The sequence below is a fragment of the Micrasema longulum genome, unplaced genomic scaffold (genome assembly GCF_059751315.1).
Source record: "Micrasema longulum isolate JH-2025_06_02 unplaced genomic scaffold, ASM5975131v1 h1tg001374l, whole genome shotgun sequence".
NCBI classification, from domain to species: domain Eukaryota; kingdom Metazoa; phylum Arthropoda; class Insecta; order Trichoptera; family Brachycentridae; genus Micrasema; species Micrasema longulum.
In genome coordinates this window covers 81,035-104,997 of record NW_028278560.1, presented here as the reverse complement: position 1 = coordinate 104,997, position 23,963 = coordinate 81,035, and the positions used below count along the sequence as shown (strand labels likewise).

The following is a 23,963-nucleotide window of genomic DNA, read 5'->3' as shown; positions in this document are numbered from 1 at the left end:
GGAAAAAACAATAATATAAATTTTTGTTTTCACACAAACATATCCAAATTTATTTTTTAAATTCTTTGTTGGATGTTTTCCTTTTTTTGGAGTTAATCAGCTCTGGAACTAAGTCGTCTTTTGTAGAAAGTTTTGAACAATACTATCATGTAGAAATTTCTAAAAATTGACTCTTTTTTGACTGATTATGATAACAAAGGCCGATTGAAGACATTATCTGCAATCCTAATTTTCAGATTCCATTGTATTTTAGTTTGCCCATTACAATATCAACAAGCAATAATGCCCCAATCCTTTGTATTATCCTTTCTTCCAGTTCTATCACTATTCGTAAATAATTCCCAATTATTACAATATACATATGATGCTATAGAAAGCCAGAATCCAATACTGTCCAAAACAGCTCTTCAAATTCTGTCGCTGACAACATTTTACCGTGCCAAGTATAGTATTACTGTGAGTCATTCTATCATACAAATTAATAAATTACAACAAATCATTGCATAAAAATAAGATTAAGATTTGTGTGCACATAAACTTTTCATTAACTACTCATTAATATATTTTCTGATATTAAGTAGTCAGTGGAAAAAAAAATTGTAACTAAAGTACCTTGTATACTTCATTCCCTAAAGTACATTCTTGTAGAAAAAATAGCGTTGTATTATATGATTTATATTTTAATAAATCCATTGAGTTTTGGAGTGAAACATACCAAAAATATATCTTAAAAATGGTGAGTATTTTTTTATAAACTACATTTAACACTTTGTATCCGGGAGCCGTGTAAATACGTGATTATAGAACCATGCGTTGTGTCCCGGTACCGTGTTTTCACGTGGTTTACCAGCTGTCTAAAAAAGTGCATTTTATTGACATTTACTGACTTTTATTAGTACTTTTTTTCTGCTGGTAAACCACGTGAAAACACGGGACCGGGACACAACGCATGGTTATTATAATCACGTGTTTACACAGCTCCGGGATACAAAGCACAGAAAATGGAGTGAGGCCCTGTATATGTGCGAACATTGCAATGCGCAATGTGGCTCTCCATAAAGGCCAATGTTGGCAAAACTATCGAACAAAAAATACTCATTTAATTATTTCAAATAAACCTGAGAAGTTTCAATTGATTTAACCCAGAATTTTTTTAATTCTGACACTTTTCAGAAACCCTTCACAAAGCATGAAATTTCACAAAATGGGCCGGGCACAGGGTAAATTCTATGTGTATTCGGCCGGTGCTCAAAGTGTTAAAACAAATTAACCTGTAACAGTTGTGAATTTATATTTATGTATTACTTACCCATTTTTATTACCATAAAATTTTGATTGTTCACATAATGGAATGTGTGTTTTAAAAAATACTCTTTACTGTGTTATTTTTTATAGAACACAGTTTTTTTTTTGTATATATGTTATTGTAAACGGAAAAGGCCTTGTTATAACAAGGCCTTTTCCGTTTATAGGAGTATACTCCTAATTACTAAATTTATCTTCTTTGCAAGGGCTGTAGTTTTCACCAATATATTATTTTTCTAACATTAAAAACAAACTATTACATATTTGTATAGGTATTGTATTTATTTATTAAATGCATATTCTTTTTCAGAGCAAGAATTTTGTGAAATTAAATGCAAAGTCATTGGTGATTTCATTACGCGATGAAAAGGAAAACCACAAAACTTTAGCTATACTCCAATTGCTCTACACAATGTTCTCCCTAGAAGTGAAGGGTATGAAATCCTATGTGGTGCTATCTACAGTCTATCCAGCTGAAAAATACATCCAAACATGCCAAACTATTTTTTTTAGACTACAAATGGTGTGTTGTAAGGTAATAATTTTTAAATAAATCCCCCTAGGGATTTGATTATTCAATTCCTAAATTGAATAATCAAATATCATATTCACACTTACAACTCGAAAGTTGTTTGATACTTTACAGTAATACTATTGAATTAAAATCTAGGAAAATAACCTACACGCATTATTTTAACTTTAAATATAAAGAAGTCGTTCACAATGTTAGTACCATTGAATACATGTTGATTGTGTTCTAAAGAATGGGCAGTCATTGCCTTTAATAATAATAATTATGAACAATAAATATAGTGTCGTTCTTATAATACATCTTGAGAGCTCTTTATGAGATCCCACTATATGCAATCCATTTAACAATGCGTAAAATATTATTTCATAAAATTTATTGCATTTCAAAGTAATGCTCTACTTATGTATTTTTCTAAATATCAGTGGTGAAATATTTGGAAACTCTTACATTATATTTGTCAATACGAGTGTCATCTAGTATCAAACCCTGCCAGATCTATTTTGGAATAATCGTGTTTTTTTACTTGTAATAACAACATAACAACATGTATCAGGTGCGTTCCGTCCATACATACTGTGGATGAGCCGCATTCCTTGGAAATTTGATAAAAATAATATGTGTTTTTTACTTTAAAACATTATAAATATGAAATAAAATCAAGAAATATTCCTAAAATTCTCACTGAGAATGTTCAGGAGCACGTGACGCGATTCAAAGGATGTTTTCAGTAAACATACTATTTATATTTTCGGCATTTTCTATATCGCATATGTACTGAATAACGAGTTGCGTCCGCTTCCCATAGCAAATGCCCAAATTTTCTCGCACGTCAATTAGGTTCATAACGTTTTAGATTTTTCATACGAGACTCTGAGAGATAAGAGCATCCAATTTGTATAATGCGAAGAAAAAACTACTGTAATAATATTTAGTATAAAGTTTTAAGTAATAATAATAATATTTGGCTGATTTATATGGCGCCATTTTTGTAAAAAATCCCCTCAAGGGCGCTTTACAATTGTATATCTAAACTTACATTCTAACTAAACTTAAGTGATACATTATATTTCCAGATTTAAAATTGAGGGTATGTTAGTTTAAAGAAGTGGGATTTTAGTTGGGATCTGAACTAACTGGGACTGTTTATGATTCGTAAGTTTGAAGGCAATTGGTTCCAGGCAGAGGGACCGGCGGCGGCAAAAGTACGATCTCTAAATCTAGTGTTTAGGGAGCGCCGGATTTCGACAAGTTTTCCTCTTCCTGAATCAAATGCTGACCTTAGAGTAGATTTTCTTTGACATGTATTTTAACTAATACAAAGGTCCGATAGGTATTTTGGAGCCATTTCATGAAGGAGCTTATTATTGACATTTGGCCCAAATTTAACCTAGCCGGATCAAAGCAGGGGATGCAAATCCCCCAGAAAAAACATTTACTTTAATAACTTGAGTATTAGAGGAGCGAATTATTTCAAATATTTTGAATTTTTTTGGTATTTTCAATTTAATTTTAAACGAGCTGAACCCGGCAATGCTTTGCTTTTGCTAGATTTGAATTCATGCTAAATAGATTAAATGAACACAATCGAAAGTTTGATACCAATTATTGTGTTTAGTCCAAATTAGATATGTACGTACATAATTATTTTTGTGTTTCGGTTTAAATAAATTGTGAGGACAGATTATTTTCATAAATAGGTGTCCGAACATAAAGACAACTGCATGTCAGACCTTTGTAAGAATAGACAAATTGACGTTCCGCTCTACAATTTTCCTCACCTCAAAACTAAACCGATTTTGTTATTTTTTAGACAAAATATCAGAATAAAATGTTCTGTATCGGTATGTTTTGCGTTTTTCAAAAATAGTTATATAATAGTTTATGTTTTTCTAAAGTTAATAAATGTAACTTGTTTTTGGCCGATGTTATCAAGTTTTGGTAGTAAGCCCTAATAAAGAAAAAAAAAAAGTACTTGTTTAGGTTTGAATTCCAAAACATAAAATAATCTATTATTTTCGAATAAAGAATTCTTATAGCAAATGTCAAACTCTGCTCAGGGATGCACTTTAGTCAGGAATGCGATTTTCAAAAATGTATAGAATGTCAGTTGATATTATTTTAGTATAACCAAAAATCCAGTAAAAAGAAATAAATGGTTAGAAATTATATGGAATTCAATGAAATAATCTGATTGGGATCCATAAAAAAACGAATTCTGTCTGTAAACATTTGAAAACAAACTTTTTTTATACACGAAAAAATTACATCCATCAATTTTTTTTGTAGACGCATTTTCAGCTAATGCAACCCTGGTGATGGTAAAATATTAAAAAAACGATTTACACTCCTAACTTTTTTTGTATATAATAAATTTTATGAGCTGTAAACCTTCTCGCGGCAAAGATGTACATCTGAAAACCGCATGTAAATCGGTCCGGTAGAACATTGCCTTAACAGATTAATTGAATATAATAATATAAAATAAAATAGATAAATGAGACAGCTAAAATTCATGCGGCACCCGGTAAACTCCTGGAAATGTAAAAGCGATATGATGTGAATTAGACCATGGACAAGTACGTACATTTTATATTTGATGTGATTTGATTTAGAGTGTTCCGACTGTCAAATAGATTTGTTATGAATGTAAGGTCTTTGCAACATTTGCACTGATTTTTGTTTCACTTTAACATATGCAGTGTAGCTATTGGCACAGTAGCGACAGACAGGACAGACATATCGCACCGCATTTTTTATCTGTTTGGCTAATTCGGACCGGACATCTGGTCATTTGTCAATTGCACATTACCAGCCATCTACATTGATCTGATGGTAGTGCTTCTGAAACGTTTCGAAAAAGTATACCGATTATATTGATAGTATTTTTTTTGTATTGAATTTTGTCTTCATTGTTACATAATGTGGCCATTATATATTTTTTTTATTATTTGAAGTGTAGATACTGTGTATACTAGATTTTTTTTGTATAAAACGTTTGTGTTCAAAGAATGGTCGTATAATAATTTATGTTCTTTTTTTTTATTGTATGATATGTATAATACCGTATAATACCAATAATTGCTATCATATTTTCATATTTTTTTGCACAAAACGTTTGTGTTCATAGACTGATTGAAAAATAATTTATACTGTGTTTTTAATTGAAGATACGCATAAAACCATTTGTTACTGTATTTTTTTGTACAAAACGTTTGTCTTAATAAAACAGCGGTATATTAATGAATCTTACTTTTTTATCGTAATATACGTATATCATTTGTTACAGCATTTTTGTGTTTGTCTTAATAAAACGGCCATAAGTATATTAATTTAAATTATGTTTTTTTACAAAAAAAAAAAACTTTCATTGGCTCTTCTGTTGAGTTGCTACATGTTGCTTATTAACTTTTTCCTTTCCACCGTCGATATATAATAAACCAAAAAAAAGCAATGTAATATATAAGAATATGAATAACATGTGTACCAATTGTACAAAGTAATACATTTATTAGTCTGTATATATTTTTCGAAAAAATCCCTTGTTTCACGATTTATATGTGCAGTTATTTTAGTTTTAAAATTTATTCATTTTGGACCAATTACAATATATTGTTTTTTACCAAAATGTGATGTGTATTGTGAAATCTGTAATATTTTTACCAAAAAAAAAAAAATATATCTAATATTGAATATCGTAAGATATGGTGTTATTCCGGTAAAATAGACAGATTTGGAAAATATTACTGGCATCTGAAGCGTAAAACTGATCACCTTACCTTCCATTTATCAAAAAATAAACACTCACGCTGCTATTAGTGCCGAAAAATGCCCTATGCACAACTGGGTACGAATTAAGAAATTATAAATTATGATGCTAGGTATTTTTGGAAAATAACCTATGAATAATACATCCCGTGCTAACATAAAAGTAACACTAAAAAATATTTTCAAATAATCAATGCACCCATATTTGAGAAGACCCTACTGCTACTGTATGGGTGATTATTTCTTGGAATGTTCATTCAGCGACAAACGTTGCTCTGGGCAGACCACATTGGACAATGCGCTAGACAAAATGCGTAATATTTTTTATTACATGAATAGGTACATTGGGGTCTTTTGGGAACCCCTCGGATCTGACATATTTTTTGGAGTTTCAGTAAGGGAAAGGTTAAGAATGTCTTAGGTATTGTAATGTTTGTTTATTTTGCACACCTACGGGCGCCGTACATAAGTATTTTGATCGTATCAATTCATTAATTTAAAAACACCTGTAATAAAAAAACATGTTTTAATACACAAATACTTCACACATTCAAAGTTTGAATCATGTATTATTCACCATTAGATCTGTGATGTGTAAAATGCATATTTTTGGTTGTGTGGTTTAATAATTCAATTATTTTGAAAGTTTTTGCAACAAATTAATTAAGTATTTCTTTACAATTGAGTGGCATTACATAAATTAAAAATAATATATGTTCAATAGCTGACATCAGAGTTTTACTAGGACTGGCTGTTTTCTGCAAAATGCACATCTTAGGTCGTGTGGTCAGCCGGATTTAAAAGAATCATTAAGACTGGTCAAATACACAATTAAACTATTTTCTGGGCTATAAAAAAAAAAACTACGCATGCCTTTGTCAAAGTAAAAAACATTCTGGCTGTTGTGTATATTTGATTACTAACTCATTTCACAAAAGTGCTATTATCTCAGTTTCACTTTCCTATAGCTGGCTGCTTTCTGCATAACTACGTTCAAATCTGTTTATGCGAATTCTTTACTTGCGGAACCTGAATTTATTTTATTTTAGAAACTACTAATTATTTTACAGTGTAAAAAATGGATGAAGTGAATATCGGTAACAAAATGAGAACCTGGCGGGGTCTGATACTTGACGGCATGTATATTATTGTACTATACTACATTTTTATTGGTCTTTCAGGACTCAAATAAAGACTCTGAAGGAGCATGGCAATGTTTAAACATGATGTTACAATCTGCAGCGGGGAACAAATCAGATTTAATAGTTCTATTAACTTCCCAACCGTGGACCCACAAACTTATTGCTTTCTTTCTGTACCAAAAAAATCACACTAAACTTCATAGGCATTTCTTAAAATTCATCTTCAACTGGCTGACATGTTACAAAATCATTTCTGGCAAAGAGACATTATTCCCAGCTAGTTCGAAAGAAATGTTTCCCATATATTTAAAAAACGATGTTATATTTGGTACACTTTTGAATTTATTAAACACATTTGGTAATGAAGAATTTCAGAATAAATTGGATAAAGATAGAATTATTATTATAAGCAACATTTTAAACATAATTGGTGATTTTTTCGAATAAGTATTGATCATATTATGTCATTTTAAACTTCGTGTCTCTTAGTCCTAGAAGTTATAAATAATGTTAACCCTTTAATGTGATAAAATACAACTTTTTCATTATACACATATTATATAATATACCCTTGTATTATATTTCCAATAAAATCAATTTCTTTGGCGTCCAGATCTTTGTACAAAACAACCCTTGAAAGAATTCAATCTCACATCAATCTCTCCTTCTTCCAACTAAAAAAAAAAAAACATACATACAAAAATGCCCAAAAAAAATTTTTGTAGCAATTCTTGGGACAGTAAACTATTTATATCTCAATTATAATCGTAATATGGATAAAATTTCAGATATTTAATTTTATGATTTACCATATCGTCACCGTTTAGGCAAAAGTAACTAACCCAAAAAACATAATTTTGAGAAATTGCAATGTGAAAGTTTTAAGACCAAGAGAAAATCTGAGTTTCCTTCGGATGGCATATTTAACTCAAAACTATATTTTTTAGGGTGAGTGACTTTTACCTGAACGGCGACGATATTAGAGTTTAATTACCTGATCTTTGTAATATATTTCTCTATAGCAAGTAGGAGATACACATTCCCTTATACAGCGAACTCTAGCAATTCCAGCTGAGTTAGAACACGCTCGACTTTGCTCACAGGCTGTTTCAAACTCCCTAAATGTTATTTCCTATTAAACAAAAAATCTTAAAATATTTTATTGTAGTCATTAAATGAAGAAATAATTTTATGAATCCTTACATTTTTAGGTGTCTCTTTATATTGATATTCTGGAAAAGAAAATATGACAGGAGTATTTTCTTTATCGGCAAATAAGTTTTGTGCAAAGCACAGTAATAATATTGTCCAAATGCCTGCACTAAGAGTCGATTCCATAGTGGATTTAATTCTTCAAATGTCAACAAGACAATTTAGCCACAAATGACAAATAACGAACTAGACGTTTCTGTCAAAAAATCAATATTCGAATTTCGTGTTAAAACGGGAATCTGTAAAACAAGAACTGTCGGAAGATTCTCAAATTTGTCAACAGATGGGGCTAGGTGGAAAATAAATATTAAACCAAGATTAAATATTTGTATTGCCTTTATTTAGAAATATCAAAGATTTCATCATTTTGATCGTGTATGTAAAATATACAGGCGCAAATTTGGAGTAAGTGTTTATATAAAATAACAATTAAAATCACTAAAAATATTACCAAAAAAATTCAAACTCCAAAAGGAAAATAACATATTTTGTATAAGATGGTGTTGTATGACACACATTTGTTAAAACACAAACAAATACATATAGCAAACTCATATCTACATAAACTATAATGAAAACGAAAACATCAAATAACTTTGAAACAAAGTTAGTTGCAATATTATTGATATTTTGAAATGTAACAATGTGAATAAACTATACATAACAAGGTGACTATAATGTTTATTAGATTAATATTTTCACTACTTGGAAACTCTTACTTAATGAACTTCAGCTTTATTTTAGAAAGAATATACACAAAATAACAAGAAAACTGTGTAACTTACATAAACTTCCTTATGCAAAACCTAACCTTATAAATTCATAATATATTATCATTTGTAAACATGCATACAAATAGTGACCTTATTACATAAATGTTATATGTATTAAATTAATATATTCAATGAAACATTTTTACAGGTTAACCTTACTGTTGTATATTATAATATATAAAAAACAGGTGGGTGGAAAATATAATGAATACTGTGCAATAAATAATGCCCTAAACCGATTGTGGTAGGTACACTTATGTATATCAGCTGATCTAAGTTTCGAGAGAGCTTAATTACATTGTTCACCTTATAAACCTAATATATTTCACACTGGTTACTTAAACTAATTTCCTAATTACCTACACTATAAAGGCGGTATTATTTGGTAACAAGGTATTTAAACAAAACTCAGAATTTAGAGTTCATTAATTCCATTAAAATAAAGGGTAAAACACTATCCTCATAACCTTATCATTTTCAAATTGGTTCTAGATCTTTTATAATAAGTTGAATTTTAAGCAACAGCCTGATTTAATCCGCCATTGATCATTCGAACAGTTAATGATTTTTATTAACTTTATTTTATATACTCTTTTGCCGTGTATTTACATTTAGTAGAAACAGTTTAAAATTATGTTGTTGGTGTTAAAGCTTTTTGTTTAATAAGGGTAAGGGATGGTGGAGGAGTAGTTAGAGGGTGGCGTGGTGAAATGCACCTTAGCAAATCATAGCTCGAAGCGTTTCTTGCGCTCAGCAACTATCCCCAGCAAGGGAGAGATGGAGGCACGCCTCGATGACACCGAGTAACGAGACACACGGGGAAATCCACTTAGTTCTAGAAACAAACAAATAAAATCTATATTGAGCATTTTTAAAATTTTATCAAAATATCGTAAAAGGCCCAATTGTGTGGTGGGTTTGAACACCATGGAGAAAAATCACTCTTGTATTATTGTGACGATTACACCATGAGGTCGCCATTTCATATTTTCATATTAATCTCTAGTTTACTGTTTGACAACTCTAAGGTAAATTGTATGCAGTAAAACAAATTAAATGTTTGATTTTTGAAATATTCTTGGGTTTTGTGACTGGATATTTTAGCCTGCTTTATAACGTGATTACATGATTAACCATTTCTATTTTAAATCTGTAAATAAATAGTTAGTTTAGACAACAGATATTTGTATATATAAATCAAATTTAATGTAAAATTCCTTTAAAAGCATTTAATGCCAAATGATAAACTTAATGATGTGTAGTATGTTTTTATTTTATTGTTTCATTTGAAAATGAATAGCCACAAACTGTAAATTTTAGAAAATGTTTTGTTTGTCATCTTAATAAATACATACTCAAATTACAAAGTACCTTCATAGTATTGAGCAGCGTGATAAGCTTATGACATACATATATTTCTCAGCACTAAAACTAGCCAGAGGGTTCAACTCTTGGTGCTGAAATACTGCATAACAAAATCAAAATTGCGAGAATCACATTTAAATAAAAACTTTTGTTTTCTGCAGATATTTTAAAATTTTGTATCAACTTTATCGAGGAAGTTGGGAAATTTGGTTAGTATGATGTCGAGATATTTGTCCGAATAATTTGCTTAGTATATTAGTGACCATGCATTATGAAAAAGGGTGAAGGAGGAATAGAAAAATATGATGTAAACCTGTACTGGTGAGAGCCGGAGATTCCTTGTGCTTTCTGTCTTTGCGAATTGTATTTTGGTTTTGCGGACCACTGACTTGGCAGGTTCTAGAGTCAACTGATTGAGTATTGTTGCTTTCTGAAATGGTTTCGTAGGACAATGTAGCCTTTAAAAGCAGCATAAATGTTTAGCATCTAACTACTTATGTCATTCTACAAAACTATATAAATTCATAAAGAATTGTATTAAATACTTGAAGTATGTAACTGATATTCCATTACAAAACATTTATTGCCACTCGGTTACAGAACTGTTAACTGTTTTGATGGTTAAAATGTATAACAACTTAATGTTTATATTTCCCCATAATCAGTTGGCAGTTTATTTAGATTTATAAAAAAAAAAATACAGATGATGTTCAAGTAATGTTTTGTTAATGGTGGAAGGTACTATTGTTACCATCTAAAAAAGCTTTAGATTAATTATGAATAATCATTAAATTATTGATCAAATTACATGAAGGTGAGCGATAAATTTAACTAGTTTTTATTATAAATTATGATTCCATCAGGAATGGTAAACAAATAAAAATAAAAATTGAGAACCATTTATGTTTCTAGAACATGCTTTTATTCTATATTTTACACTAATGAGGAAGTTTAGTGCTATGAGAAATTGGATACAAAAAATGTTGTCTTACATGCGATAAAAACAAGAGCATTTAATATTGTACTGCGAAGTATGAAAAAAAAAAACAGTTTAAATAAAAATGAACTACTTTGAAACGTCACAAAATCTTGTAAACAATATAACTAATCAATTATAGGGATGTTGTGTTATGATAAACTTCCAGCTAACCATTTTTTCCAAGGTTAAGTATATTTTGACAACTACGGTGTTCTACTTTTAAATGTTAGCAAAACACACTGACAGCTCTAAACATCACAGGTAGGATATTTTCAAAAACACAAAACTAGAAAAAATCATAGCGATGATACTACGATACATATTTTTAATTGTGGCTTAGTTTGAAAGTCTATTAACAATTTATATTTTTTTAAACCATTGAACTTCCTCATTATAAAGCAAGAAAATTTCAACTTTAAAATAAATATGTCGAATAGTAGCTATGTATTTATGAATGATTAGTTTTAGTTTTTCTACCTATATAGAGTAAAGGAATTGAGAGTACATAGATATTTCTACAATGCATAAAAAGAGATTGCGTTCATACCTGAAATGATGGCATTTTGCCAAACAGTAGCGAGATGCCTGAGGTGGTCCCATAAAGGAGTGCTCGGTGTAGAAAGTTCTGCTGAACCTTGCCCATGCTATTAGTTCAATAATACCAAGCTCTTTTTACATCAATATGAAGTGGAAATTTCACTAAGATGATTCTCTCAGATTAACATGCTGTTATGGTGCATTTCTAATCAATGTTACTGATGATTAATTATATGAAGTAATTTAATGGCTGATAATCTGAGAGTAGCACCATATACATACTCAATTAAATAGTAAGAACAGAGATAGATTTGTTTTTAAAATTCTAGTAGAAAAGCATTAAGTGAAGGTATCAAATACTTATGTTGGCTAGACCAACGACATAGATGCCCCCTTCGTTTTCATATTTAAAAAAAAAAGTGTACAGTATTCAAGAAATTAAAGAAAATAAGGGATATGAATCACGAATAAAAATAAATTCATAATTTATTTATGTAGATGGCTACCTAATTCAAGTGACCCTCTAGCATGCACTATCACCAATCCTTCAAACCAGTTTATGCTTATTAATATGAATAGTCAACTTAAGATTATAACTATCTTCTCCGTACAATAAAAATTTACCAACGCATGATATCTACATGTGTAATTTTAGGAAAGCAAATTATAATATTCATTAATAATTTCTGCACCCAGAAGGGCTTAAAAAATTTCAACAATTTTTTTTATCAGTTGCTACTCACAACTGAACAATTTAAGGTCAGAATTTTGAATATGCATATGTATAGAGTAAAATATAAAAATTGTGTATCAAAACTTATTTTGCAGAAGGTAAATTTTTATTCTATGCTAAAGATATTTAAGGTTATGGCTAGTTTAATTGAATTGTCCATGGCCAATGAGACTAAAACTTAATTAGTACTATTTTACAAATTTAATAAACTTACAGGTGAAGTACTGTCCCTCAGGTTTCCATTCATTATTTCTGAATTACTCATCTCATTCATTTCTGACATAAGGTGAGCACGCAGTTGCTTATTCCTAGGAATAAAATAAAAACATTTTTGAGAACATCATATATTGACAGGGAAGGGAAAAAGTTCCTAAGCGACACGTAGTCGACTTTACAGAAGAGCCAAGGAAAGTTTTTTTTTTCTAATTGATAAAAAATCTCACATTTAAAATTTTTGTTTAAATTATGTATGAATCTCGCTTAAATAATAGGTAAGTATATATGATTTGTTTTTATTAATTAAAATATACAAAATACACTACTGTTAACCTGCTACATGTCGCTTAGGAACTTTTTCCTTTCCACCGTCGATATTAAGATAATATGTATTATTCTGTATAGTAAAAATCTCACAAAAAATTAAAATTAATAGTAAAAACTAAATCTGCCCAGGGGTGGTATTCTGAATGCAAAAGCGCATGCAGAAAACACATTTTTAACGCATATTTACATACTAAATGTGCGCTAACAGAGCAATCTCTTCGCGTGCAATTTCGTGCAGAATACCAGCTCTGGTAAGAATGTATAGATACAAAATTATTACTATAAACAAATTAAGAATAAAATTAATTTATATATATTTTTTTAATGTTTTAAAGTATGATGAACCAACTTTCATTGTTTTTGTAAGATAAGAAGAAACAACAAAAATGCACTTAAAAAAAATAAAAACAGTACAACAAAATGTTTTACTAGTCAATTGAATACATTAGTGGATAAAGTGTTATGTGACAATAACAAAATACAGAGATATCTGGGGTTAACGTTTTGAACGCCAGAACAATTGTTAATAGAATATGACCTTCATTCACCCTTAAAATTGTTCTTCTGCTGCTTTTTGATGGTGTGGTTGGTTTTATGTGAAAGGGCTGTATAAAAAAATCTTCATTTATGTAAAAAGGAACATTTTTATAAAATTTGCAACAACGCCTTCATCCACTCATGTCTTCAATTAAATAGCTAAATCACATGATACTTCCCGTGTCATAAAAACTTAAACCGATATTTTTAATTATTTGAAAAAAGGTGATTATGTAGTTGGTTTCTCAAATTTTAAAAAAGGTAATAAAAAAAATATTACCTCAATAATCTTCATAAAGAATTATGAAAAATGAGAAAAATACAGTACCTGGCATCAAGCTGCATAATATGTTGCTGTGCTTGCGTCAGTTGTTGTGTGACATTACAGAGTTTCTCCTCCAGAGCAGCTGATTCCACGCACTTGGAAGAGTACTTCTCAGATAGGGAAAGGATCTCCTGCTTTATCTCTTCCATCTCCTCCCTAACACACACAAAACTGCCCGCTTAAGGTTTTAATTGCACCAAGTTTAGATTATTCACAATATATGAGTAAGTATAATACCGTTGAATTTATAAATTTAAAGGTAAAACAAATACACGAAGACGTCGTACAGAAACGATATTATAACTAAATACTTAATAGGAAGGAACCATAATATTTATTGACAGTATATAAAAAAAACATTTTTGTAGCTAGTAATGAAAATGACATGTGCCACAAAAATGGCTAAAGAGGCGCCTGAATATGTTTGCAGAAATAAATACCAATTCAGAACTCGTAAGGAATGAATAGAGATCAGTACAGAAATAAGAACTACAAGTGTTTTTAACATGGCATCACCAATATACAAGTGACTTACTCTGTGATTGGTCACAATTCACAATGTTGTATTTCAGTACTGCTGTTTTGAAGCTATAAGATAATAATCTGTGCTATACGAGGAAAGCAGTAAGGATACCAGCGCAATAAATTGTTTTCTGCTATTTTTTAAGTCTAAAGAAGGTTTATTAGATTCTAACACTTAATAAGAAAAATCATAATGTAATCTTACATCACAATAACCAATTTACAATGATTTTAATATCGTCATCATCATCATTCCCTTTCTGTATTTAATGGTACATAGGGCACTGCATTGGTACACCAACCGCAGTATATCTTGATCATCGTAAGATGATCAGTCTTACGCTTCAAGTACCAGTCCAGGGACTAAAATATTCTAAAGTAAAAACACCCTTTAAAATAAATCTTTTATGTCAACAATGTCAGGAATCGAACCCGAGACCTCTTGCATGGTAGGCAAATGCGCTGACCATTACACCACGTTAATAATTACAGAGAAAATAAAGTAGATTAATAATTATAAATAAATAATGATTAATAATTCACTAAAAATAAAGTTGTTCAAATAAAAAACTGTCTAATGATGAAAAAAATATCTTACTGATGTCTTGTATGAAGCTGTATGTCAACCCCTTGCTGAGTACGGGAAGCAAACTCTCTTTTGAATTTGCTAACTTCCTTCTGCACCTCACTCTCGTGAGCTTTCCGCATAGCATCAAGAGCTGCCAATGTAGCTTGGGTCTCCTCGGCTAAAGCCTGCTCCTTTTCCACCCTGAATTATGAAATATAATATTTATTATAAAGGTAAAACCATGATCTAATTTTACTATGTATTTTTTTGTTATTTATTGTGGCTTGACACGGGCATAGCCTAAAAAGCCTTAATAAGTTCATAAATATTTAAACTAGTGTAATTTTGAATGAATAAATAAATAAATAAAATAAAAAGAATTTTAGTTCTAATTCTACGGGTAGAACATTAAAATTTTAATTGCTTGAAAAGTTTTTTCATTTAATGTTTTTAAGAAAACAAGTTGGAAAATAAGAGACCATCTTTAAACCTTGCTTACCTTCTCTTTTTATTTTCTGTCTACTCAAACCATCCTTTACTGAATAAAACATGCATACTCCATAGTCTTACTCTAAAAGCAAGGTATGAAATTGAATTTTTAAAATGCACCTTAAGAAATGAATGTGTATTTGTTCGATCAAATCATTTTAAGTTCCTATGTTTGGTCGACTCCTTGCAAGCAAAATACACAACATTAAAAATAATGTAAAATAAAGGTAAGCTCACCGAAGTTGTTCTCTTTCAGCCCGGTGTTTGTCTTCTAACTCTTGTATGATCCTTCTATGAGAACTTTCCATAGCAAGCAATCCCTTCTCACACAGTACTCTAAGCTGTTCAATCTCGGCTTGATAGCGTTGGCAAATTGAATCTCCCTGTAGGTCTGCATTGATCGTTTTGTGATAGGCCGATCTCAGTTGCTCCAGCTGTTGCGAATATTCTGAGTCCAGAGTTCCAAGACGACGTTCCAACCGTCTCGCTCGCTCTTTCAACTGTGTCTGCTCTTGCTCATGCTGAACTTTGAGATGCTGGCACTCTGATTGATGATCAGTTATCTTAAAAGTAAAATTATATAACCAATATAATAAAATATTTCTTACACAGCTAAAATGATTCCATAGCTTTGTCTACCTAATTGACTGACAAATTACTCAAATGTATTGTTTGAGTACGCAATAATGTATAAGAACTAGTAGATTAACTTTGGAGTATTAATTTGTTTACATTTTTAGACATTCAGCTGATTAGTTTTTGAAGATAATGTCAGAAATATAACTCACTTGCTGCTTGAGTTGTTTGACTTCAGCTTCACTTCGCTGTGCTCTGCGCTGAGCTGATTTATGCTGCTGCTGTAAATTGTTGACTAACTCTTCTGCAGTTCTTGCTCTGCCTCTCACCAGCTCTAAACTCCTCTTGTTCTCTACTCCTTTTTCTTGTTCTTGTTTCAACACTTCTAGTGATTCCTCATGCTCTGATTTAAGCCTAAAAATACAAATGGTTTTAATTATTCTATCATTCTAATTAAGTATTTTCAGTGATTTATTTCCCTAGTGAAAAAACTTACCTGCTTATGGCGTTTTGCAATCGTAAACAATGTTGACAGGGAATATGACTGGACAAAGCTTCTACACTATTTTTCAATGATTCACATAGATTCAAAACATCTTGAACTTGAGATTTACTTTCAGATTCTCTGTTCATATTTTCTTTATTTTCAATACCATTGCCAATTTGGAGGTGTAAATGATTTACAACCATATCTACCTGCCGTAATGCGTCGCTGATCTTAATAAGATCTTGTTTATTATCAGCATATTCATCAGTAAAAAGAGCCCTGCATTCATTGGAGAAATGTTGGAATAAATATATGAATTCGGCTTCTTGAGTGGGATCAGAATCTAGAGAAGCTACAACATTTTCTGAATCGATCAATTTGTTCCAAACATCGCTTTCATCTTGCACTCCATTAGAAAACACATTTTGGATGTTTGAGATATCTGAAGAAGAATTACTTTCATAGCCTCCGGAGCAAACAAAAATTTTAGCATCAATCAATACTTTATGAGCAATAACATCAGCAAGTTGATACAGCAATTGACGACTGTCAATTGCAGTTCTATCTTCATTAATTGGTGATCTTAATCTTACACTGGTTAAGCACTCTTGATAATGACTAGTTATATCTTCAATGGCTTTCTTCATTTCAATAGAAAGTTGTTCATGGGCTACTTGAAACCATCTTTCTAGAACGACTTGCTGGCTAGCTACTAATGTAAATCGTGCTGTTTTCTCAGACTCTATTTGCGTGGCATAATATTGTGCACATCTTGTCATAACATGAGAAATTTCAGAATTGATTAATTCATTATTTACAATATCTTGAGCTTTATTCCAAGTTTCTTGAATTCTTATGTTTTCTAAATTATTTATCTGTTGATCGAAATTGACATCACTTTCAGACTGACAATTAAGAGCTTCTATTATTAAGGCTTTGGTAAGTTCTATCATTTTTTCAGATTTATATTGATTAACTGATGCACTAATTTCTTTTTGCAGCACTTTGAGAATCTCTAATTCTCTATTTTTAATAGTGTTCGGAGAAGGGTTGATGCATTTATCGAGTGTACCATTACTGATAAAATTAATTTTACGTGATAGGATTTTTGTTAAGTAGTCCATAGATGTTTTGCATATTGTTTGGTGTTTTATATGAGTACCATTTAACTTAGATTGAAGTGATGTGACCAATTGACTAGTATCTTCAACTTCTGATTTAATTAATCCTTTGATTAAATTTTCTCCATTGATACCTGTAACTACATCATTAATTCTGCTTATTAATACTGCTTCATAAGCTAACTTTTCTGCAAGAAACTCTAAATTTCTTCTTTGATTAAATTCTCCAGTTTTTAATAGAGCACACTTCTTTTTATTGATATCTAAAAGCTTTGCTCGTAACTGTGATTCTAATTGGTTAACAATGTTACTAACAGAATCATTAATATCTCCTCCTTCACAAATACTTTCAAAAGGTAACACGCATTTGTCAGTGCAGTCTTGCAGTTTTTTGCTTACATCGGTGAGACAGCGTTCTATTGTTTTCATGCTGTATGTTTTATCCAGGATAGGTGAAGGAGAACGTCGATTCCGAGATGACCTTATAGCACTTACTTGACAGATGCATTCATTCACTTTATTTCTTGAGGATATGACAACGTTTTCAAGGCTTTGTAACCTATCTAATAAATGTCTATGTGGAGAACCAGAATGACTTTCAGAGCTATCGGCACTTGGAATATCATTCGTAATATTACTTAACGATTCGCATGATACTGCAAAATCACGTTTACCTTCAAGAGCATTGCCTACTTTTGTTTCTAACGAACTAAGTCGAATTAACATTTTCATCGGCTCTGAACTTGTGGCACTGTCTAATGATTTTCTTCTTAAACGAGCATTCAATCGTTTAAGGGCTTTACTATCACGTTCTTTCTCAGCTGATGGAGACTTTTCTTTTGTGGGTGATGGCGGTTTGGATGGTGGCTGAATAACTAGTTGTGAACTTGATAAAATATTTCCTCCTTCCAATAGGGAAATTTTATTTTCTAACTCAACCAATTTTTCCTCAACTTCTTTGCCAATGGAAAATGAATCTTTTCCTTTTAATGACAAACTTCTCCTTTTATCCCTAGATTCTGATTTTTGTAGTTTGTGTTTGAGAGCTCTTACTTGTTTATCTGATAATGACAATTTCAGTGTTAGGTCTTGTATTCTAGCAGCCATCATGGATATCTGAGATTCATTATTTTCTTCTCTGATTTGAATGTCTCTTTGTAAACTGTGATTTGTGAGTTCTAGTTCATCATATAAATTGTGAGACTCTCTCAACTCTCGTTTCATGGCTCTTATTTCTTGGATCGCTTTTTCAAACCTACATCTCAATTCATCATACTCTTCAATTATTCGATCTTTATCCATAGATTCTAATTCTTGCTCTAAATCTATGTTTGCTAATTCACTTAATGATTCTACACTTCTGCCCTTTCCTCGAATGATTGACAAACTACTACTCCTTCCTTCTATGTCCCTTATCTTCATGTACAACATTTCGTTTTCTTCAGCCCCTCTAGTGAGTCTATCATTCAATTGGGAAAGTTCAGCTTGTAATTGTTCTATTGTCTGTTGCCCATTTTCCAATTGTCGGTTTAAAAGTACACAATGATCAGTAGATTCTCTTAAAAATACTTCCGTTTCTGAGAGTTTCGCCTCCCATAAGCTTTTATCTTCGTTATACATTTTCTTCAGGGCTTCTAGGTTTTCAGCTTCTTTTGTTCTTCTGTTCAATTCGTCTTCAGTATGTTGAAGTGTAGCTAACAAATCATCAATTTTCTTTTCTCTAAGGATAGATTCGGATTTAACTTGTCGTAATCGTTTCAACTCTTTTTCTGCTGAATTCACGTCATGTTGGGCAATCTTTAATTTTTTCCTAAGATCATCAATTTCAATGGCCTGTTTGTCAATTGTAGATATGTAAGAGGTTTTTAAAGGCTTTATAATATCTTCTTTTCTTATTTTATCTATGACAATGGGAGCGTATGGATCTAATATATCTCTAAATGATCTGTCTTGAAGGTTATCAGGTTCATCAATATCTGAAGGAGTAGTGTCATCGGACTGTGGAGAAGAGGGAATCGAAGAGTTTTGAATAATATTTCTAGATCTGACTTTATCTTTAACGCGAGAAATAGGGTTGCGGTTCAAAATAGGAGAGGGCGGGAGCTGCGAAATAGAGTCACCCCAATCAACACTATCTCTGCGTCCGCCTTCTGAAGCTGTTCTATATTCTTCATCAGAAGAAAACATAATTGATCTTGGAGTCATCGGAGTGATTGGTGTTACTGGATTTGATGGAATAAGGGATTCAGAATTTTCAACACCATCTTGTCGTTCAATATTGATAGAATGTTTTTCAGGATACATTTTTTCAGAACAATCGATCGATGATGGATCAGGCAGTCCAGCAGTCCTCCGAATAGCTGACATCCAGTTGGCGCGAATACCAGCAGTTAGAGCAGATAGGGTGTATAGGCGATTATCCCATGTCTGAAACAAGTAAAATACAACCATGAATTTAGTAAAGCGACATTAGTAGGTACTATACAGATACTCGCGCATTAAAATATACTTAAATAATTAAGCTAGGTACTTTTATGTTTGTATTAATAATATCAACAACTATCTAAACACGAAACTAAAATACAAGAAGTACCGATAGCATAACTTTATGGAATAAAGAACATAATAAGTAAATAGCTAATCTTCTTGTTTTTAATTAACCGGATTGTAGTCTCTTGGTAGTGTTGTGGAATCATGGACTCGTGGTCTAAAGTCCAAATCCCACTCTATCACAACTTAATTTCCATTTTTCCAACACAAGTTATTTACGAATTTTAGGAAATGATCTGAAAATTTAAATATTTGGATGGATAATAAGAACTTAAGTATTTATTTTCTTTAAAAAAATAAATAAAAACTTATGTAGGTAACATTGCTAATACAAAATTTTAATAAGAGTGGAAAAAAATCTTTACTTTAGTACTTATAATATAGTATAACAATTATTGTTATAACTCTGTTGAAAGATGTCCTTTTTTGGCATATTGAGTTATGTACTATACATATCACCCGATTTTTAAGCACTTGTAAACCAATAAGATAGTGTAAAAAAAAGCCTATCTAAACAAATCGCTGCTTTAATTCAAAAGGGCAACAAATCAAAATTTGACTTTTTTCAGTAGAGCCAAAGTTTTTAACATGAATTTTTGCTCTTTTTAATAATCTTATGTATATTTATGTTTTTTATATCATTAGATGCGCTTTTAAAGCCGTATCTATCTAATTATGAAGTTTTGTGCTTACAATCACCCATAAAGCTCTGAAGGTAGCCACCGAACCACAAAAGGTCTGTTGTGAGATTTGGGTAATTTATATGTAGTAAAATGAAAAATTCATGGGAGTCATTTTCTGTAAGAAAAATATTACCAATGTTCATCACATTTTTGCAATAAAACGAAATTTCGGGGTTCGAGCAGCGAAATTTTCAATGCATTTACTAAGATTAGAATTAGGCTTGTAAACTAAAATTCTGATTTATGAGCACATCAAAGCTCTACTTCAAAATTTACAAAAAAAATATTTTTTTGCCATCTTTCAACAGATTTTTTCCAATGATTCTACGTAACTTTTTCCTCGATTGAGTTGATGGTGGATTCTTATTTTGTCAACTTTTTTTACTGTAATAGTGTGTGTAATTGTGATGTCCCCAATTCTGATTTCGTATATTGTTGAAGCACGAAAAGCAATTGAGACACTCAGAATGAATGAATATATTACCTTGATCGTAAAACCATAGGTCTTGGATGGTGGTTTTTCCGTTATGGCAGCCACACCATTGAGGTCTATCACTCCATCCATGATGCCACAGTCTTCAGCACTGGGATCCCTGTAGTACAGCAGAGCTGCGCCACGAAGGACGAACCAGTGGCGAGCTGGCGTAGTGCCGGTTCCCACCTGACGAAGAAGCCAACCTTTGCGCATGTTGAGAAGACCTTCGGCTGGTAGTTCCACGCGCGCAGCGGCGCCGCGCACGCACCCATCTGGGTCCCCTCGGACCTAGAAAGAGCGAAACGATCATGAACAAGAGATAAAATCATGATTCGGTATGGAAAAATAATATTGTTATGTGCAGTCTACCAAGAAAGAGTAGGAATCAGTAAAAATACTTACCATTATGATTATCATCTCATTAGCATCTTCAATTTTATTTACTACATAAAATTAAGTTTTCTGTATGAAAAATATAATATGTTTATTACAGTTACAAGATCAACTAAATATATAATTTAAGATTGTAATAGAAAAAAAACAAGTATCATTTTATCTAATTATATATATATTTCTTTCTAAACATGTTCAATAGGGAAATATCACATACTACTAATACCGATAAAACTATATAAAATGGATTCAGAGTAATTAATTGTATTTTTTAAATCAATGTGGATATTGTGGAGAAATGTTTTCATATATAAATGTGAAAAAGAAATTTAATAAAAATACGTTGCTAGAAAAACGCAACATGTTTGGCCTCGGTAGTTGTGACGTCAAGATTCGTGATAATGTTCTAAACAAATTTGAATGGGCAGGAAAAAATAAACATAAATCGTGACGTACAAGGGGCGTGGCCAATAGAATGACCGTTTTTGCGGGAATTCAAAATTACAAAATTAAAAAAAATATATGCAACTAATAATTAGCAAATTTTTTTTTTTTACTGGACAGTATTTTATAGACCAATGTTACTTTAAAAGTGTAAAAAAAAAGTGATATTTTTCTTTTACAGGTTACCTACTGACGAAAATGCCTAAAATTTTCATGGAAATATACACATTTTCGTACATTGAATATAGATTTAACTTTATACCCTCTCGATATGAACTGATGAAGACATTTTAGTTTGCGTAAACATGCGTTTTTTAATTGCGGCCCTGGGACTGCAAAATATAGCAGTGAAAAAAACTTTCAAAATAAATATTTCTTGTTGATCTTGCCAGAAACCAAACTGAGACCGCGTGTCTCATGTAGGGTCGGTAAACGCGTTTAAAAAAATGATGATCTTAATCTATTTTCAGCGGTATTTGAAGTACCATTTAAAAAAAATCTTGTATGGCTCGATAAGGATTTTAGCTCAGTAATTTTACACAAAATATTTAATATTTATGTAATTTCACGTAAATAAATCTGTATGCTAAAATTTAGACACAATGGAGAAGAATGTTACACTGTATGTAAAATTATATCTGTGTCCAGGCGGATGAAGAATACAGTTATGTGTGTAAAATAGAACCAGAACCCTGGACGAGCATTTTCAACTCGATGGCTGCTTTGTTTATTAGTTGACGCGTTCGCCTACCATTCTTAAAGTTTTGGGTTCGATTCCTGGTAGGATGGATGTGAAATATTGATTTTGAAGGTTTTTCGAACTCCAATATTTCATTGTTCGTGGACTGACACCGGAAGCGTATCACCTTGCCTTCATTTAACAGATGGTCGAACTACGCTGCATTTGTTTTACCAATTCAGTATCCTATGCACCACTGGGTGAGGAAAGGGGGATGATGAAAATTATCACACCAGCCAAAGGCGAATCACTAGCCCCATGTCTTTACTAGACTTTTAATTTCGTAATTGAAAAAAACCTCTGTTGAAATTAATAAATCCTATATACTTAATTATGAATTCGACATATATGTGGAATGGATAAATATTAGAACTGCAGGGTTGCTCACATATTTATCCGGCATGCTGCCTTCGTCCGGCGCAGGAGGGTCCACTGGGGCGGCTTCTCTGGTGGGCGGGTCCGTAGCTGGTGGTGATGGCGCTCCTCTCTCCCGAGGGCGGGTGAGAGACAGAGCGATATCCTTCAACTTCTCCTCGCGTTTGGAGTTGGCCTCATACTCTTCCAGCAGAATTCGGTGCTGGGCAGACTCGGAAGCTTCTGGATGAAAGATAGTCACAAATAATTATCTAAGGTCATGGTGTCACAATCAACAACCTTTTGATATTTATGATAGTACATTAGTGATGCAGAAAAGAGCCGGGGGTATTCAATCCCAAGGAAAATGTTCTACAAGATAGATTGACTTAGTGACAGAAGCGACTCGCGTGTCCCTTCAGGAACCTCCGAAAAATGCTAGTATGCTGATTGAAGAGGATCGTCTGATAACGTTCTTCCCTATAATTGCTAAGCTCTTCTAAGAGAAACGACTATGGAGAAGATATTTCATCATACCTCATTTACTATAAAGTAAAAATGCATTGAACACAATTTAAACATCACTATTTTTCTTTGTTATGAAAGCATGTACCATTTCAAACGAAATAACCCTAATTATTAAAGTTGGTGGTTCCACAAAGTCACGGACCCTTTTGTAATTTGGTTGCCAAATTGCGGCCGGTGCATTACTTACCCGTTGGTCTTTGTCTTTTTGCTTTCCCAAAAACAAACGAGCGACTATGGGCAGACCACGGAATCATTCCCCAATAACAGGTCTCGGTATGGGAGCCAA

General features: G+C 31.7%; 2 protein-coding genes across 9 annotated transcripts in view; both read right to left on the bottom strand.

The window, feature by feature from the left end:
* Window positions 1-5,425: 5,425 nt before the first annotated feature.
* LOC148275618 (uncharacterized) lies at window positions 5,426-8,166 on the bottom strand. 2 transcript variants are annotated; one of them, XM_088235464.1, is made up of 4 exons: window positions 7,948-8,166; window positions 7,739-7,876; window positions 7,314-7,418; window positions 5,426-6,108 (listed from the first exon to the last, which is right to left on the bottom strand). In XM_088235464.1, exons 1-3 carry the CDS (start codon window positions 8,080-8,082, stop codon window positions 7,338-7,340), a joined length of 354 nt encoding a protein of 117 aa, XP_088091590.1. In that variant the 5' UTR covers window positions 8,083-8,166; the 3' UTR covers window positions 5,426-6,108; window positions 7,314-7,337. The 2 variants fall into 2 exon arrangements, with proteins under 2 accessions (XP_088091590.1, XP_088091589.1); XM_088235463.1 differs by having other exon boundaries at window positions 6,020-7,418; window positions 7,948-8,165.
* A 108-nt stretch (window positions 8,167-8,274) lies between these two features.
* The window catches only part of LOC148275617 (uncharacterized), a 69,817-nt gene continuing 54,128 nt past the window's right edge, over window positions 8,275-23,963 (bottom strand). The window contains exons 5-15 of one of the 7 annotated variants that reach the window (XM_088235455.1): window positions 23,184-23,392; window positions 21,229-21,507; window positions 16,400-19,938; window positions 16,116-16,317; window positions 15,565-15,890; window positions 14,869-15,039; window positions 13,752-13,919; window positions 12,558-12,651; window positions 11,621-11,717; window positions 10,408-10,524; window positions 8,275-9,564 (exon numbers count right to left, since the gene is read on the bottom strand). In XM_088235455.1, coding sequence (XP_088091581.1) covers window positions 9,455-9,564; window positions 10,408-10,524; window positions 11,621-11,717; window positions 12,558-12,651; window positions 13,752-13,919; window positions 14,869-15,039; window positions 15,565-15,890; window positions 16,116-16,317; window positions 16,400-19,938; window positions 21,229-21,507; window positions 23,184-23,392 — 5,312 coding nt within the window. In that variant the 3' untranslated portion in view covers window positions 8,275-9,454. The remainder of the gene's footprint in view (window positions 9,565-10,407; window positions 10,525-11,620; window positions 11,718-12,557; window positions 12,652-13,751; window positions 13,920-14,868; window positions 15,040-15,564; window positions 15,891-16,115; window positions 16,318-16,399; window positions 19,939-21,228; window positions 21,508-23,183; window positions 23,393-23,963) is intronic. The other 6 variants (XM_088235457.1, XM_088235456.1, XM_088235458.1 and 3 more) reach the window with 6 other exon arrangements.

Coding starts and splice junctions, on each gene's coding strand:
- LOC148275618 (XM_088235464.1), bottom strand. CDS start 8,082: ATGGAATCGACTCTTAGTGCAGGCATTTGGACAATATTATTACTGTGC. Junction 7,877..7,947: donor ATAAAGAGACACCTAAAAAT/GTAAGGATTCAT, acceptor TTTGTTTAATAG/GAAATAACATTTAGGGAGTT. Junction 7,419..7,738: donor AAATATATTACAAAGATCAG/GTAATTAAACTC, acceptor TTTTTTTTTTAG/TTGGAAGAAGGAGAGATTGA.